Below are 13,097 nucleotides of genomic sequence, written 5' to 3'. Positions count from 1 at the left end.
TTTCACTCAGTACAAGTTGTAGCTTGTAGATTTTTTTTTTTCCCCAAAGGGGCATAGGAATGCTAATTTTAAATAAATGATTTTAAAGGAAAAAAAAGAGTTGGGAAAGAACAAATGTATACAAAGAAATGTGTGTCAGTTGTATAATTGCCTGCCTCTGAGTACAGTACTGACGTGATTTTTTCAGCAAGGAGAAAGCCTCAAGTGCATGAACATATTTAAGTTCTCAGAACAGAAATGTTCCTGCAAGTCAACATGGCAAAATTAATGTTTCTATTAATAAAATCTCATGTCAAGGTATGTATGAAAGGCTCAAACTGAAAAGGCAATTACAGCAACACCGTGTCCAGCATGAAGTTTGGTTTTTCACGGGATGAAAATACTTCCACGCTCTCAAACCAAGAGGACATTTATGAAACAAAATCAGGATTAAATGGAGAAAGGAAGTGTTTCTCAGTAAAACATTTATTTCACAGGCTTGCATCAAAGAAAGGGGCATGGAAAAGCAGGCATGGAAAATGGTGAAAAAACACAGAAAAAGGGTCAGGACTTGAGTCCTGGCTCCAACCTCTTCTCCTGCAGACTCTTGGGAGCACAAGCAGTGTGAGATGATAGGGGAAAATCTGGAAGCACTTCAGAAGATTTTAGGGCACTCATGTTATTTTTATAATTTCCTTCTAATTCTAATAATAAAAATAATGATAATAAGCTTGCCCTGGCATTTATAACTCGTGTCTTTCCTTCAGTGTTTTACAAACACCCAATATTCCCCTTTCCATCTCTTTTCCAGTCCTGAGAGAGTTAAATGTGAGGGATGATGGCTCACTGGGGATTTATAGGAGTTCAAGCTACTTTCTAGAGCATTTAATTTGTTTTTGAGGCTTCTGTGACCTCAGATTTAATCAAGACATTTAGTGAGTTCATCACAGAAAGCTGCAGAGTCGTGTTCAGTGTTGTTAGCTGGCCATAATTAGGATTTCTTCTGATTGTTTTTCAGGACACACTATGGAGTCCAACAGGATAATTTGATTGAGACCTCTCAGGTTGTTTTCCATTTTCATGTTCTTCTGCTCCCAAAGAGGAGAAAATGAAACAAAAGAGTGAAAGGTGCAGATGGAGGAAAACTTAGTTCAGGGAAAGTGGAATTTCACTGTTTGCAGCACGGGATGGGGGGAACATCAGTGGTGTTATTTATCTAGTGGGGTTTTTTTAAAATTTCTTTTGATCTGATTTTTCCCTTTTTGACCAAGCAGCTGCCCCATCACTTCCCAGGCTTTGTCAGAGGCTGTCTGCCTTCATCCCAGTGCCTGTGGGAAGCTGCTGGGAGGCTGGAAAAGGAGGCACCTTCCCACAGCTCTCACTTTCTGCTCTCTGAAGTGACCTGCACTCACCCTTTGCAACTTGTCTGGCATTAACTGCTCTGAAAATGTGTATTCTTTGCTCTCGCTGGAGTGCTGGAGAATTAAAGGGCTCATCTCCTTTAACGCATAATAGGATATGTCTTGTCAGCACAGCGTTCCAGAATGGAAAACATGTAAACAAAAGTAGGAAAAATGTAAATGCAGAAAATGGCCAAGCAGATTAGTGTGTTAAGCACCTCCTGTACAATGGAGATAAGAGGGTTTTGCAGACTTTTAAACATCTTTACAACATGCCTCTTAAACTGTTTATTTTTATAAATTGTTCCCTATAACACAGAAAACTTGCTGTATATCTTACAGGCTGTTTGCTCTCCACATCCAGGGTGAAACCCAGGCTCTACCAAGGCCGGTGACCAAAATCCTTTGGATTTCAGCAGGGCTGTGATTTCACCAGGGATTCTCCCCCGTTAGCTGAGGTTAATTGAGCTCAGAATTACCTCCCACGTGATGACCAGCTCGGAGCGGCTCCCTCCTCCTCCGCTGATGTTCGTAGGTGCCACCACAGGAACTGGAGGAGAAAAGGTGTTTATTGCAGCTGGTTCCCCAGGGCTCACTCCTGGGGCCAGGCCTGTGTTTATGGCTGATCTGGACAGGGGGATGGAGGGCACCCTCAGGAGGTTCACAGATGGCACCAGTTTGGGTGGGAGTGTGGATCTGCTGGAAGGCTCTGGCCAGGCTGGACGCGTGGGGCCAGGGCTGTGAGGCTCAACAAGGTCAAGTGCAGGGTCCTGCTCTGGGGTCACAGCAGCCCCATGGAGCACTCCAGGATGGGGGAAGAGTTGGTGGAGAGTGACCCAGCATAAAAGGACCTGGGGCTGCTGGTGACAGCAGCTGGTGATGAGGCCAGGTGTGCCCAGGTGGGCAGGAGGGCCAAGGTCACCTGGCCTGGATCAGGGATAGCGTGGCCACAGGACCAGGCAGAGATTGTCCCTCTGCTCTGGGCACGGCTGAGGCCACTCCTCAAGCGCTGTGCCCAGTTCTGGACAAGGCAGTGACCGGCCAAAGGTTGGACTCAACGATCCTGGAGGCCTTTCCAAGTGGGATCAGAGCATTTCCTACCTCACCTGCAGCCATTCCACCTCTCAGCAGGTGGAACAGGGATTGCACTGCACAGAAGCCCATTTGAAATGAACTGAAATGATGTTTACACATTTTCTAAGGCTGAAGTCATAGATGCATTTGATACACGAGTACCCTGGTTAAAAAAATTAATTAAAGAACTAGGAGCATCAAGTATCTGACATTATTATGCCTCATCAACTAATTGGCAAAATGATGTTCCATTCAGACTGTAGTTGCAACACTACTGATTTACTAATTATGCATTTGTTCAGTAAACATGTTGTTGGAGCAATATATTAATTTTTTTAATTGGTTGTATGCTTTTCTTAGCAAATTCAAAACTCACAATTTGCTTTTCTCTTCTCCAAGACTGTAAGTGTCCGAAAGCTGGTTGATCAGAGTTGGATTTCTCCAGAATTGCACAGGTGTGTGACACCAGAGGTAGAGGATTGAGATCAGGGAACTCTGTTGAGGCTGAAAGGGCTCATGGTGGAGAGGCAAAGAAAACATCGGCATTTCCTGCCTCTTGCTTTTTATTTCTTCTCTAAGGTCCCTTCCAACCCAAACCATTCTGTGGTTCTATGATGTCATGCTTTTTTTCAGCTGCTGGAGAAGTATAAGAGAAGAGGAGATCCCTGGAATGGGCAGAGACAGGAACCCTCTACAGGACATTTTGTGGTGCCATCTCCAAACTCTGTCTTCAGAAAATTCAAGATTGTTTTGTCATTGTCCTCATTCAGCTCTCACTGTCTGAAAAGCTGATGTGTAGGGTGAGAAATAGGTGGGATGTTTACATCTCAGAAGCCTTTTTTCAGATATTTTGGGCAAGTTTTGCCATATCTGCTTGTCCCTCCCATTGACAAATGCATTAACCCATCTCCAGGAGTGCTTAAAGTTCAGAGAAACTGGTGTCAACCCATTATCATTTCCAGATTCTAATCCACGTATCAATATTTATCTGATTCCTTCCTCTAGAAATGGGAGGAATTTCAGGATCATTTTTTTTGTGCAAGGGCAAACAGCCTGGGCTCTTCTGGAGGCTTTCACAGAGCTGCTCATTTTTGTCACCCACAATCTTTGGGCACATCAGAGACAAATCATCTCAGGCTGACAGGAACTGCATGGAAACGGCAAAACAAACTTTCAGTCCTGGTGTTTCGCTGTTTCGTGAACCAAGTGATGCTCAATTAGCTCATGTGTTAAATGTGTTTGGTACTTACTCCATTTGCATGGGGAAAATTTTGTGCCGCGGCTCAGCAGAGCCTCAACTGGGTCAGAGTTGAGAAACAGATGAAAATTTACAGCTGAGTGCACCAACAGAGGCTCAATTAATTCTCAGCTCCATTTTAATGAAATGAACACTGGCTCATTTGCATCCACAAATCTACTAATGCTCAAATTTCAACTGGCAAAATAGTTATTACAACAGTGCAGCTCAAATTCACCCTTTCCTGGCCATGCATTTGCTGTCCACACTGCCCTAATGATTTCAGTTTCCTATTCTGATTAAAAATTAATAAAAATTGATACTGTCCCACTGCACTGCAACATTTTGAGACAGAAGAATTTACAGCAGTGAAGGAGTTAAGCAGCTAAAACCTGAAGTGAGTCTTTCTGTCCCTTTTGTTAAACTTCAGACAGAGCTATGCTGTAAGGAAATAATCTTCCCTGTGTTATTGCCATGATAAATAACAATAATTTCATTGTTTCTTTCTCCTTGTCACCCCGGTCTTATGAATCCCTCTAGTAAATAAATAAATAAAAGCTTTAAAAGATGAAAGCTTTCACTGACTGTCTGGTTTTGAATATTCTACTTTACAAAGCCCCATGGTGGTAACAGCAACAAGAACCTTCTCAAGATTAATTTGGTCTTTGTGATCAGTCGTGTAATGGAGAATATTTATTTGAGATGCTTTGCTGGGAAATGTAAAAAAATCTGACTTCCTCTGGAAGGTGCTGGGGGTTGGAACTAGATGGTCTTTAAGGTCCCTACTGATCCAAACCATTCTGGGATTCTATTCCCAGAAACAAATGGATTCCACATTCTAAAAGGAATGTATTTTCTTCTGTGTAATGTACAATACTGTATTTTGAGATCTGTCCTGAAATGCAGCTTGCCAAACTTCAGAGCTTGGCAAATGAGATAAACAGAGAAGAGAAAGTGGATTGTAAAAGCTGCTTCCATTTTACTGCTTTCCATCCTATAAAACACTGATTTTATAGGTGGGAGAGAGTTGATAAGCAGGGGGCTGGCAGGAAAATAAAACAAACCAAAGGCTTGAGCTGCAAATAAATTGTACCAAACTGAGCAGGTCAAAGGACTGACAGTGTTGGTCACCCAGGAATGAGGCAGCTTCCCGTGAGGTTCCAGCTCCCAGAAGATAAAGGAGTAGAGGTCAGACAGACAGACAGAAAGGGTTCCACTCTGCAGTCACCAGAAGCTGTTGGTTTCACTGGGCTTTGGATGCTGTCATTTATTTCCTCCAATTGCCATTGGAGGAAAATTACCCTGCTCCTCCTGATGCTCAGACATCAAACACCTCTGCAGCCAAGGGATATTCAGAGAGTGGAGTTATTATTTCATGTGCAAGTCCTTGAGTGGGGTAAAAACTTGGATTTAATTGGGAGAACAAAAATTGTTCTCCCCAGTTGCTTGAGTGAAAGGTTGGTTGGGACACATTAAAGGGGAACATAGGCTAACTCCAGCTTCTATCATGGATGCCAGAATGGTTTGGGTTGGGAGGGACCTTAAAGCCCTCTCAGTCCCACCCCTGCCATGGGCAGGGACACCTCCCACTGCCCCAGGCTGCTCCATGTCCATCCAGTAACTCAATCTTGTGGAAGTTGTTGTTTCCCTGCCTGTGGAATTGGGTAAATAACCCTGTAGGAAGGAGTGGCTCTGCTGCAGTGAAATTCACACAGCTGAGAGCTGGAAAAGCCTGGCAGAAAGCAGGGCCTTACCTGCTGCTTTGGTTCTCAGGAGAGCCGATGGCCTGCTCGGCTCCCCAATCCCAACGCTGTTGCTGGCAACCACCCGGAACTCGTACTCAACCCAGGGGCTTAAATCCACCACCGTGGCCTTCAGAGTCCTGCCATTAATCACCTCGGGAGCTGAAGGCAAACATGACACCACCAATGGGTTTTTGTGGTAATTAATAGTACATAGAAAATAAAATAATCCAAGGCAAGTCCCGAATTGCTCACCTGTGGCCACCGCCTGCCATCCCACCGAGAAGGGAGTCCTGGTCTGGACGCTGTAGATCTGCACTGGGCTGTTGTTATCTACTCCAGGCTTCCAGGATAAGCCAGCAGTCGTGCTAGAAACATGTTCAACTTTAACATCTTCTGGTGGACCTGGGGGGCCTGACACGATCAGCATTTTAAGAGGAAGGTATTGGGAAGAGAAGATTCACCGCTGGAATGGGTTGGGCAGCTCTCACTTTCTCAAGTCAGAGGAATTATTCATGAAGCTGCACAATCCCTAAATGATGGCTCCATGCCTGGATTACATTTTTATGAGTCAGGAAAATTAATGTCTTGATGTTGTTAACGTGGAAACTACAAACAAAGGAATGATTTCTTTTTTGTGTCTGACAAAGAGAGGCACCCAATGTTGTCTTTTGTTGAACCATTGAACATTCAGAGAATTCCGACTGAATTTAATCGAAACTGAGTTCAGAAAGAATGCAGGATGGTGCACTACACAGATTTCTGATTTCTCTTAGGGTTTACAGATCTGCTCCCATTACAGCATTTCCTCACTGCTGGCTGTAAAAAGCTGAGTTAGGAAATATTATTTCATATTATCTCCAAATAGGGGAAAGGAATGAGGTGTTTGGATTTTCCCAGCCTGCAGAGTGACCCAGAGATGCCTGAAGGAAATAACAACACTGCTGAGATTAGAGGATTTCCCTCTGATCTGTGTGGCCCAACATTTTTGCCAAAGAGACCAGGGCAGAACTGCAGAGGTTCCCCTGGCTTGGCTGAGCACCAGGATCATGCTGGCCACAATTTTGGGGCCAAGAGTAAAAGAAAGAAAACATTTCACTGTTGAGACATGGAATTGACATCCTAGGAACCATTTAAACAACAGCTGATGTTAAGAATTCCTAATTCCTCTAGAAGATATGTGTGTCTCCCTTACAGACATACCTCTCACAATTATATCTGCTGCTGCAGATTGACTGTCTAAAGAAGTTTGCACCATGCACACATATTTCCCAGAATGATGCAGCTGAATATTTCTTATCATCAAATCACCAGCAGATTCCTGGAGAGATACCAAAAAAAAAAAAAAAAAGAAAAAAAAAAGTAAACTAATTACTCACAACATGCTTTCTGTACTGGGCATTTTAATAAATTGCTCAATATTAATAAAAAATTCAGCTTTTAAATTAAAATATTCATAGCTATCATCAGTTTCTTTCATGGGGACATTTTTATTATGGCTTCACAAATAACTCAAGCGCCTTTATGAAATTTAGGGAAGAAAAATAAATGCTTGCAGCCTTTGTAAAGAAACAGTGATTTGCCAGGCACATGAACAGCGAGGGAGGAATTATGAGAAACATTGGTGCGGCGTAAAGACTGTGGCAAAGAGTTTCATGAAGGAGTTTGGGAAACTCACTCTTCCAATCCTTTCAAAGTGATGGATTCCTCTGCTCAAATCGATTCTCTGGCCATTGAATGACCACCAGAACACCACGTCCAGGGAGGGGTCGTGGGACACCTGGCAGGGCAGGACAATGCTCTCTCCAACTGTTGCGTCTGTGTCAGAGGGTGGAATGGTGATGACAGTCCTTTCTGAGGAGACAAAAAAAATTACAGCTTTTTTAATTAAAATGCTTATAAAAATAGAGGTTATTGAAGGAGGTTTGTACCATTTGGGAAATGATTTCAAACTGGCTCAAATGTTCTGTAATAAAGGGAATTCTCTCTAATGTGGTGATGATTTTAGAGCACTCCTATGGCAGCACCAGCCCCACGACCACGTTGTGTGCCTGAGACTGAGCAGATGTGAGAGGAACACCCTAAATTAGTTTGTATTTATATTAGGAACACCCTAAATTATATTTAAATTATATAAATATATATTATAATATATAAATTATAATATATTTACTTCATAAAGCCCATAAGCAATAGTTATGATTTCAGTCAAAAGGTACAGACTTCTCCTAAAAACATGCCCATAGTTCTTTGAACTTGAAGAATTCTCCTGGCCAAAAATTGCAGTAAAAGCAAAATTGCTGCTCATCTCCACTCACTTTAGACATTGACATTAATCTATATTAATGTCAGTGGTACTTTACTCCACAGCACTAGTCAAGTTATGGTTTCAAAGACTTTCCCAGGCAGGAAATTTATTTATTTGATCATTTTTAACCCATTACATGGAGACCCAAACTTGGAGCTCTTAGGAGGGGAAGTATCAGCTCGCTGAAGGGGAAAGAAATGGGTTTATATGGCTTCACTTTTGTTGATATGACTGGCAGACAGATTAGAGATAACAACCACTTTGTTGTAAGCAATTCCCTTGAATAAAGCTTTTGTGCATGGAAGTGTTATAAAGTGGTGAGAATTTAGACACATGTAGAAAACGAGAGCAGAATCTCTTCAACAATATTAATATGATCTGAAAATAATGTGAGAGGAGGAGGAGAAGGAAATGTGCACGAGGCTGGGTTAGTTCTCATCACAGCTGAACCCCAGAGTTTAAGTGATTCTTAAATCAGAGAATTCTGGAATGGTTTGGGTTGGAAGGGATCTTAAATCCCACCCAGTGTCACCCCTGCCATGGCAGGGACACCTCCCACTGTCCCAGGCTGCTCCAAGCCCCGTCCAGCCTGGCCCTGGGCACTGCTCTTATCATAAATCTCCTTCATTATGGGTCTGAACCTTTTTACCTCCACCAAATAAATATTGAAAACTGTCCTTTTAGAAATTACACTGGATTTGGGCATGAGGTGTGTTTTTTAGTAGTGATAACGAAAGCTGAATTAATTTATTATGGTATTCCCATCCTCTCACACTTCTTCTTGTATCCTCCTCATCCTCACTAATGCAGAATGTTCACTTGGGTGATATTTCTTACTTCTTTTATGGGCTTGTCTTCAAAACTTCCACCTCAAATACTTTTAAAAGCTTCTTAAAAGCTCTTGGTTCTGCTTTATCCATCTATCTTGCTTAGCAACAGCAAAAATGCATTATATGGCAAATCCCATTCCAGAGGAGAAAAGAGGGGAGATGTGAGTGCTGGAGGTGCAATAAAGTCTTCTCCCACAAAGAATAAACAACTCAATGAGCAGCAATAAACTTAATTTGCACATTAGCTATGCTTTCCCAAGTTCTGACATTTCAGTTGAAAATAATGCTGAAGCAATGAGGCCTATAATTGAACAGCCCAAACTTCTCCAGAGGGGAAACAAAAACAAATGTTCCCTGCAAACAAGATCATTTTTATACCATGTTGTTACTCGGTGTTTTAATAAACTTCCTAAATGCCAAGCAAACTAAATTTTTTTTTTGTTTCATGTTTTAATGGGATTTTCCCATATTGCCACAATGTATGGGACACGTGAAAGGGACAGAACCTGAATGAAGCCAGAGCTGCTGAAAGGATGAAGTTCTTGGTGTTTTCATTGCAGCACCACCTCAGCTCACACTCTGAGCTGTACCAGTGCTAATTGCTCTGTCAGAAGGTGAATATTCACAAGATTTTTGCCAGATGCAGAGTTAAGGAGGAGGTTGCACTGCAGGCTACAACAACCATTCTGATATTGCTGAAAACAAGGATATTAAAAAAAAAAGAGTTCCAAAATCAGAGAATCTTGGGTTGGAAGGGTCTTTAAAGCTCACCTCATTCCACAGAAGAAGGAAATACTGAAATACCTTTCACAATCAGGTTCCCTGAGTTTCTGGCCGTTCCAAACTGGTTTGTGGCTACACAAATGTAAACCCCAGCATCCGCCTTGGTGATGTTGGAGATCCTGAGGCTGCCATCCTCCAGGAGCACCACCCTGGGGAAAAACAAACAAAATGGGATCCCACAATCCCAGAATGGCTTGGTTTGGATGGGACCTTAAGGCTCATCTCACGCCCTGCCATGCCCAGGGACACCTTTCACCATCACAGGTTGCCCCAAATCCCATCCAGCCTGGCCTTGGAAACTTCCAGGGATGGGGAATCCACAACTTTCCTGGGAAACAATGGAAAAATAGAAATAAAAAGGATTTCTGGCAGAGGAATAGCAACAGAAATTCAGTGTGACTTTTAATATTTAAACAATTCCATTGTGATTTTTCTCTTCTACAGCTAGCTGAATATGTGTTAACCAATTTTCACCTCTGCTGCTTATTAATTTCTATATTAGAAATGTTTAATTGCCAAACCGGGGCTGATCATTCACTTTTCCTGGTGACTTTCTTGCAGCAAAATCTGGAATCTCAAGAAAAAGTCAAAAGACTCAACTTGCTACTTCCTTGTGTTCTATTTCACCATGGCTTTGTTGTTTTATTTTACAAACTCACTGTTCCTAAGCCAAGCTAAGGTTGTGTGTGAGCCCAGTGGAGCTCTGTCAGGATTATTAAAAGATATTATCAGGCTGGCTGAGATGCTCAAACGCCACCTCACAGTCCAAGGAGCCAAATCAATTCCATCACTGTCTCAAAGGGCCCCCAAACCACCTTGGGGTCATTGAGTGGTTTATATCAGCTTGCAGAGTATTGGGGAAATTGCATTTAATGGTAATTTCAGGACCACTCCTGGGTTTTTTGGACAAAATTAATTTTTAAAATTAATTTTAATTTTAAATTTTAAATTTGTTCTTTTTTTTTTTTTTTTTTAATGTTAACAAGATGCTTTGGGGTGTAGGTCAGGACAAGGATTGGATATTATTTCCTTGGATAAGCTGTCACTGTGCCTGGGTCCCTTCTGCTGTCACATACGAGGGCAGGACTTCAGGATTTTGAGGATTTTCTACAGAATCACACAGAACACGCATCTAAAAGTAGAGGATTTTCAAATCAAAGCTGAATTAGCAATGAACTTTAGTACAGAAAATATTATTCTGTAATATTTTGGGGTTTTTTTCCCCCAGTTCTTCAACATCTTCCTGCTGCACCTGGCAAATGTGGAACTTGAACAAATTTTTTCTGAGTTTAGAAGAAATTTAGGACATGAAGGTCCTGGAAGTTTCATAAAAATGGGGTCAGGGTCCCAGGTGTGTCTCCTTTTGCTGTTAAGCTCAGTTCTCAATAGGCATCAGAGAACCTGCACCCAAATGTCACATTTCCTTACACTCAAAAAAATTCAGTGTGAGCCACAACTCCACAGGAAACCAGGCTCCATTCACTCACAGCAGCACTGCATCATTTTTTACATCCCTCATTTAATTGACATTTAACTCGAATACAAGGCTCCTTTCATAAAATAGAAAATATCTAATTCATGCATCACAGCTTGAGTATTTAATATTTATTACTAACAACATAAGATTGGGTGATGCACTGAATTATTAAAGGAAATGAACAATCACAAGAGCAGAAGCTGGAGCTGGCAGCAGCATCAGAACCATTAAACACACAAGAAAACCCCATCACGGTGAGTTTCTGTTCCCCATTCTGGCATTTGTACATTTGTAACTGCCAGTGGAACACACGTCAGACCTTGTCCTGCTCCTCTGACACCCTCCCAGCATCTCAGCTGGGAAGGAGAAGCACTAAACGTGGATTTCTGGTGATCTGCTCACTTACATCCCCCTGATTCCATGTCTCCCACGCTCATCTGACCTTTCCCTGCACAAAGATCTGCTCCTGAGCAGGGCAGGGTGGATTTAGGACAGGGACAAGCAGAGAGGTCCCTGTGCTGCTGTCACTGGGGTGTGCAGCTGAGAGGGGAAGGGATTGAGGCCTGAATGAAAAATCTTTGTTTCCTTGGCAATAATCACCAGGTACTGCAGCAGCTCTGGGTTTGCCACTGTGGTACAGTGAGGAAATAAGTTCAGCTTTAATAATCCATCATTTTGAGCTGGAGCAGAGGAAAATAGGAAGAAGCAAAGTCCACTCCTCAACGCTGCCATGGATCAGCTGAATGATATTTTTTGGATAAGGAGGGATGAATGAAGTTGTGTCAGGGCAGGTTTAGGTTGGATTTTTTGGGAAAGGATCTTCCCCAGAGGTGCTGGCACTGCCCAGGCTCCCCAGGGAAAGGGAACATTCCCGAGGCTGCCAGAGCTCCAGGAGTTTGGACAGCACTCCAGGGATGCCCAGGCTGGGATTTGGGATGTCTGGGCAGGGACAGGGGCTGGATCTTGGCACCTGGGGCAGTGTTTCTGATCCTTTTGGGTCCCTTCCAACTCAGGGTATTCCATGATTCTGTGATCCCATGAGCTGAGCTGGTGTCACTCCTGTGCATCAACACAGGAGCCCTGGCTCCTCTCCTCTGTGTGGGGACACACCTCTGACTGTTCCAAAGGCAGCTTTCAATATGAAGAAACATTTCCAAGCGTTCCCCTTCTGCCTCTGCAATATTTTTTGCATTAATGGAGCGTTTCTTCCCATCAGCTTGTACCAACCACCAGAAAAACTGCTGGTGATAAAGTAGGGGATGCAGTCGAGTGCCTGAGTAACACATGGTGCTCATCAAACAGTACCCAAAGAGATGCCAGTGTGGATCAGCAAATGTTCATAAATAATAACCTGAATAATAATTTATAACACAACACCTCAGTGTCTTTCTCTCCATCAAATATTGATGACCTGTTACTTTTACTGATGTTGCACCTGAAAGCTCTTAGGTGCAAATTAAAATCCAGAAGTGGCATAAATTAAAAAAAAAAAAAAAATAAAAAAAAAGAGACAATCTCCATCCCCAAAAGCCTCAATGTAGGTAAATACACAGGGAAAAACAGTCTGTAAAATACAGAATGGCAAAGGGGAGAAGCTTTGAAAGCTCTGTCTTAGCCCCTGTGGATTCTGGTTGCAGCTATTTCACTGAAGTTTGGTCATGCCTCAGATTTTTCATCCCTGTATTCTTCATGATGAATTGAGACCTTGATAATTCCCATCTCTCTCATTTAGCCACTAAGAGGGGTTTGTACCCACTCAAGAGCTGTCAGTGTCACGTTTGATCTGAAGAAATGCTGTTCTGAAACAATATTTCAATGGCTGGGCAGGCTGAGGATGGAATGGCTCTTTCAGTGGATCAAAACAGAGCTAAGCAGAGAGAAAATCTGCTAAATAAAAGCTCCTGAGTTGTTTGAAACAGGTCACGCTACCTAACGACAATTAGAGCGAGCAGTAAATAAGACACTCGGGCAGAATTTGTGTAAGAGCACAAAGGAACTCCAGAGTAATTAGTTTAGTGGGGAAGGGAATTAAAAAAAAAAAAAAAAAAGAACGTTTGAAAAAGTGAGAAATTTCCAGCTGTCCTGAGCTCTGTGTCAGGAGAGGGATGGGAAGACAGAGCAGAGCAGAAAATCAGGATGATGCATTCCAAATGCCCTGTGAAACGCTGCCCCAGGTGCCAAGAGCAGCAGAGTTGCCCTAAAACCCCTGAGAGCCAGGCTTTGAGCCCTGGGTGGGTTCAGAGGGGCTGCACTTCATCCTCTCCCAT

General features: G+C 42.7%; 1 protein-coding gene across 1 annotated transcript in view; it reads right to left on the bottom strand.

Annotated features, from left to right (window-relative positions):
• The window catches only part of CNTN6 (contactin 6), a 73,534-nt gene that overhangs the window by 7,831 nt on the left and 52,606 nt on the right, over positions 1-13,097 (bottom strand). Inside the window, exons 9-14 of the mRNA XM_058844934.1 lie at positions 9,375-9,502; positions 7,111-7,286; positions 6,636-6,753; positions 5,688-5,846; positions 5,445-5,594; positions 1,859-1,929 (exon numbers count right to left, since the gene is read on the bottom strand). Of these exons, the coding sequence (XP_058700917.1) occupies positions 1,859-1,929; positions 5,445-5,594; positions 5,688-5,846; positions 6,636-6,753; positions 7,111-7,286; positions 9,375-9,502 (802 nt within the window). The remainder of the gene's footprint in view (positions 1-1,858; positions 1,930-5,444; positions 5,595-5,687; positions 5,847-6,635; positions 6,754-7,110; positions 7,287-9,374; positions 9,503-13,097) is intronic.

This window comes from Poecile atricapillus, chromosome 9 (assembly GCF_030490865.1).
Source record: "Poecile atricapillus isolate bPoeAtr1 chromosome 9, bPoeAtr1.hap1, whole genome shotgun sequence".
Taxonomy (NCBI): domain Eukaryota; kingdom Metazoa; phylum Chordata; class Aves; order Passeriformes; family Paridae; genus Poecile; species Poecile atricapillus.
This window is presented reverse-complemented; position numbering and strand designations above follow the sequence as displayed.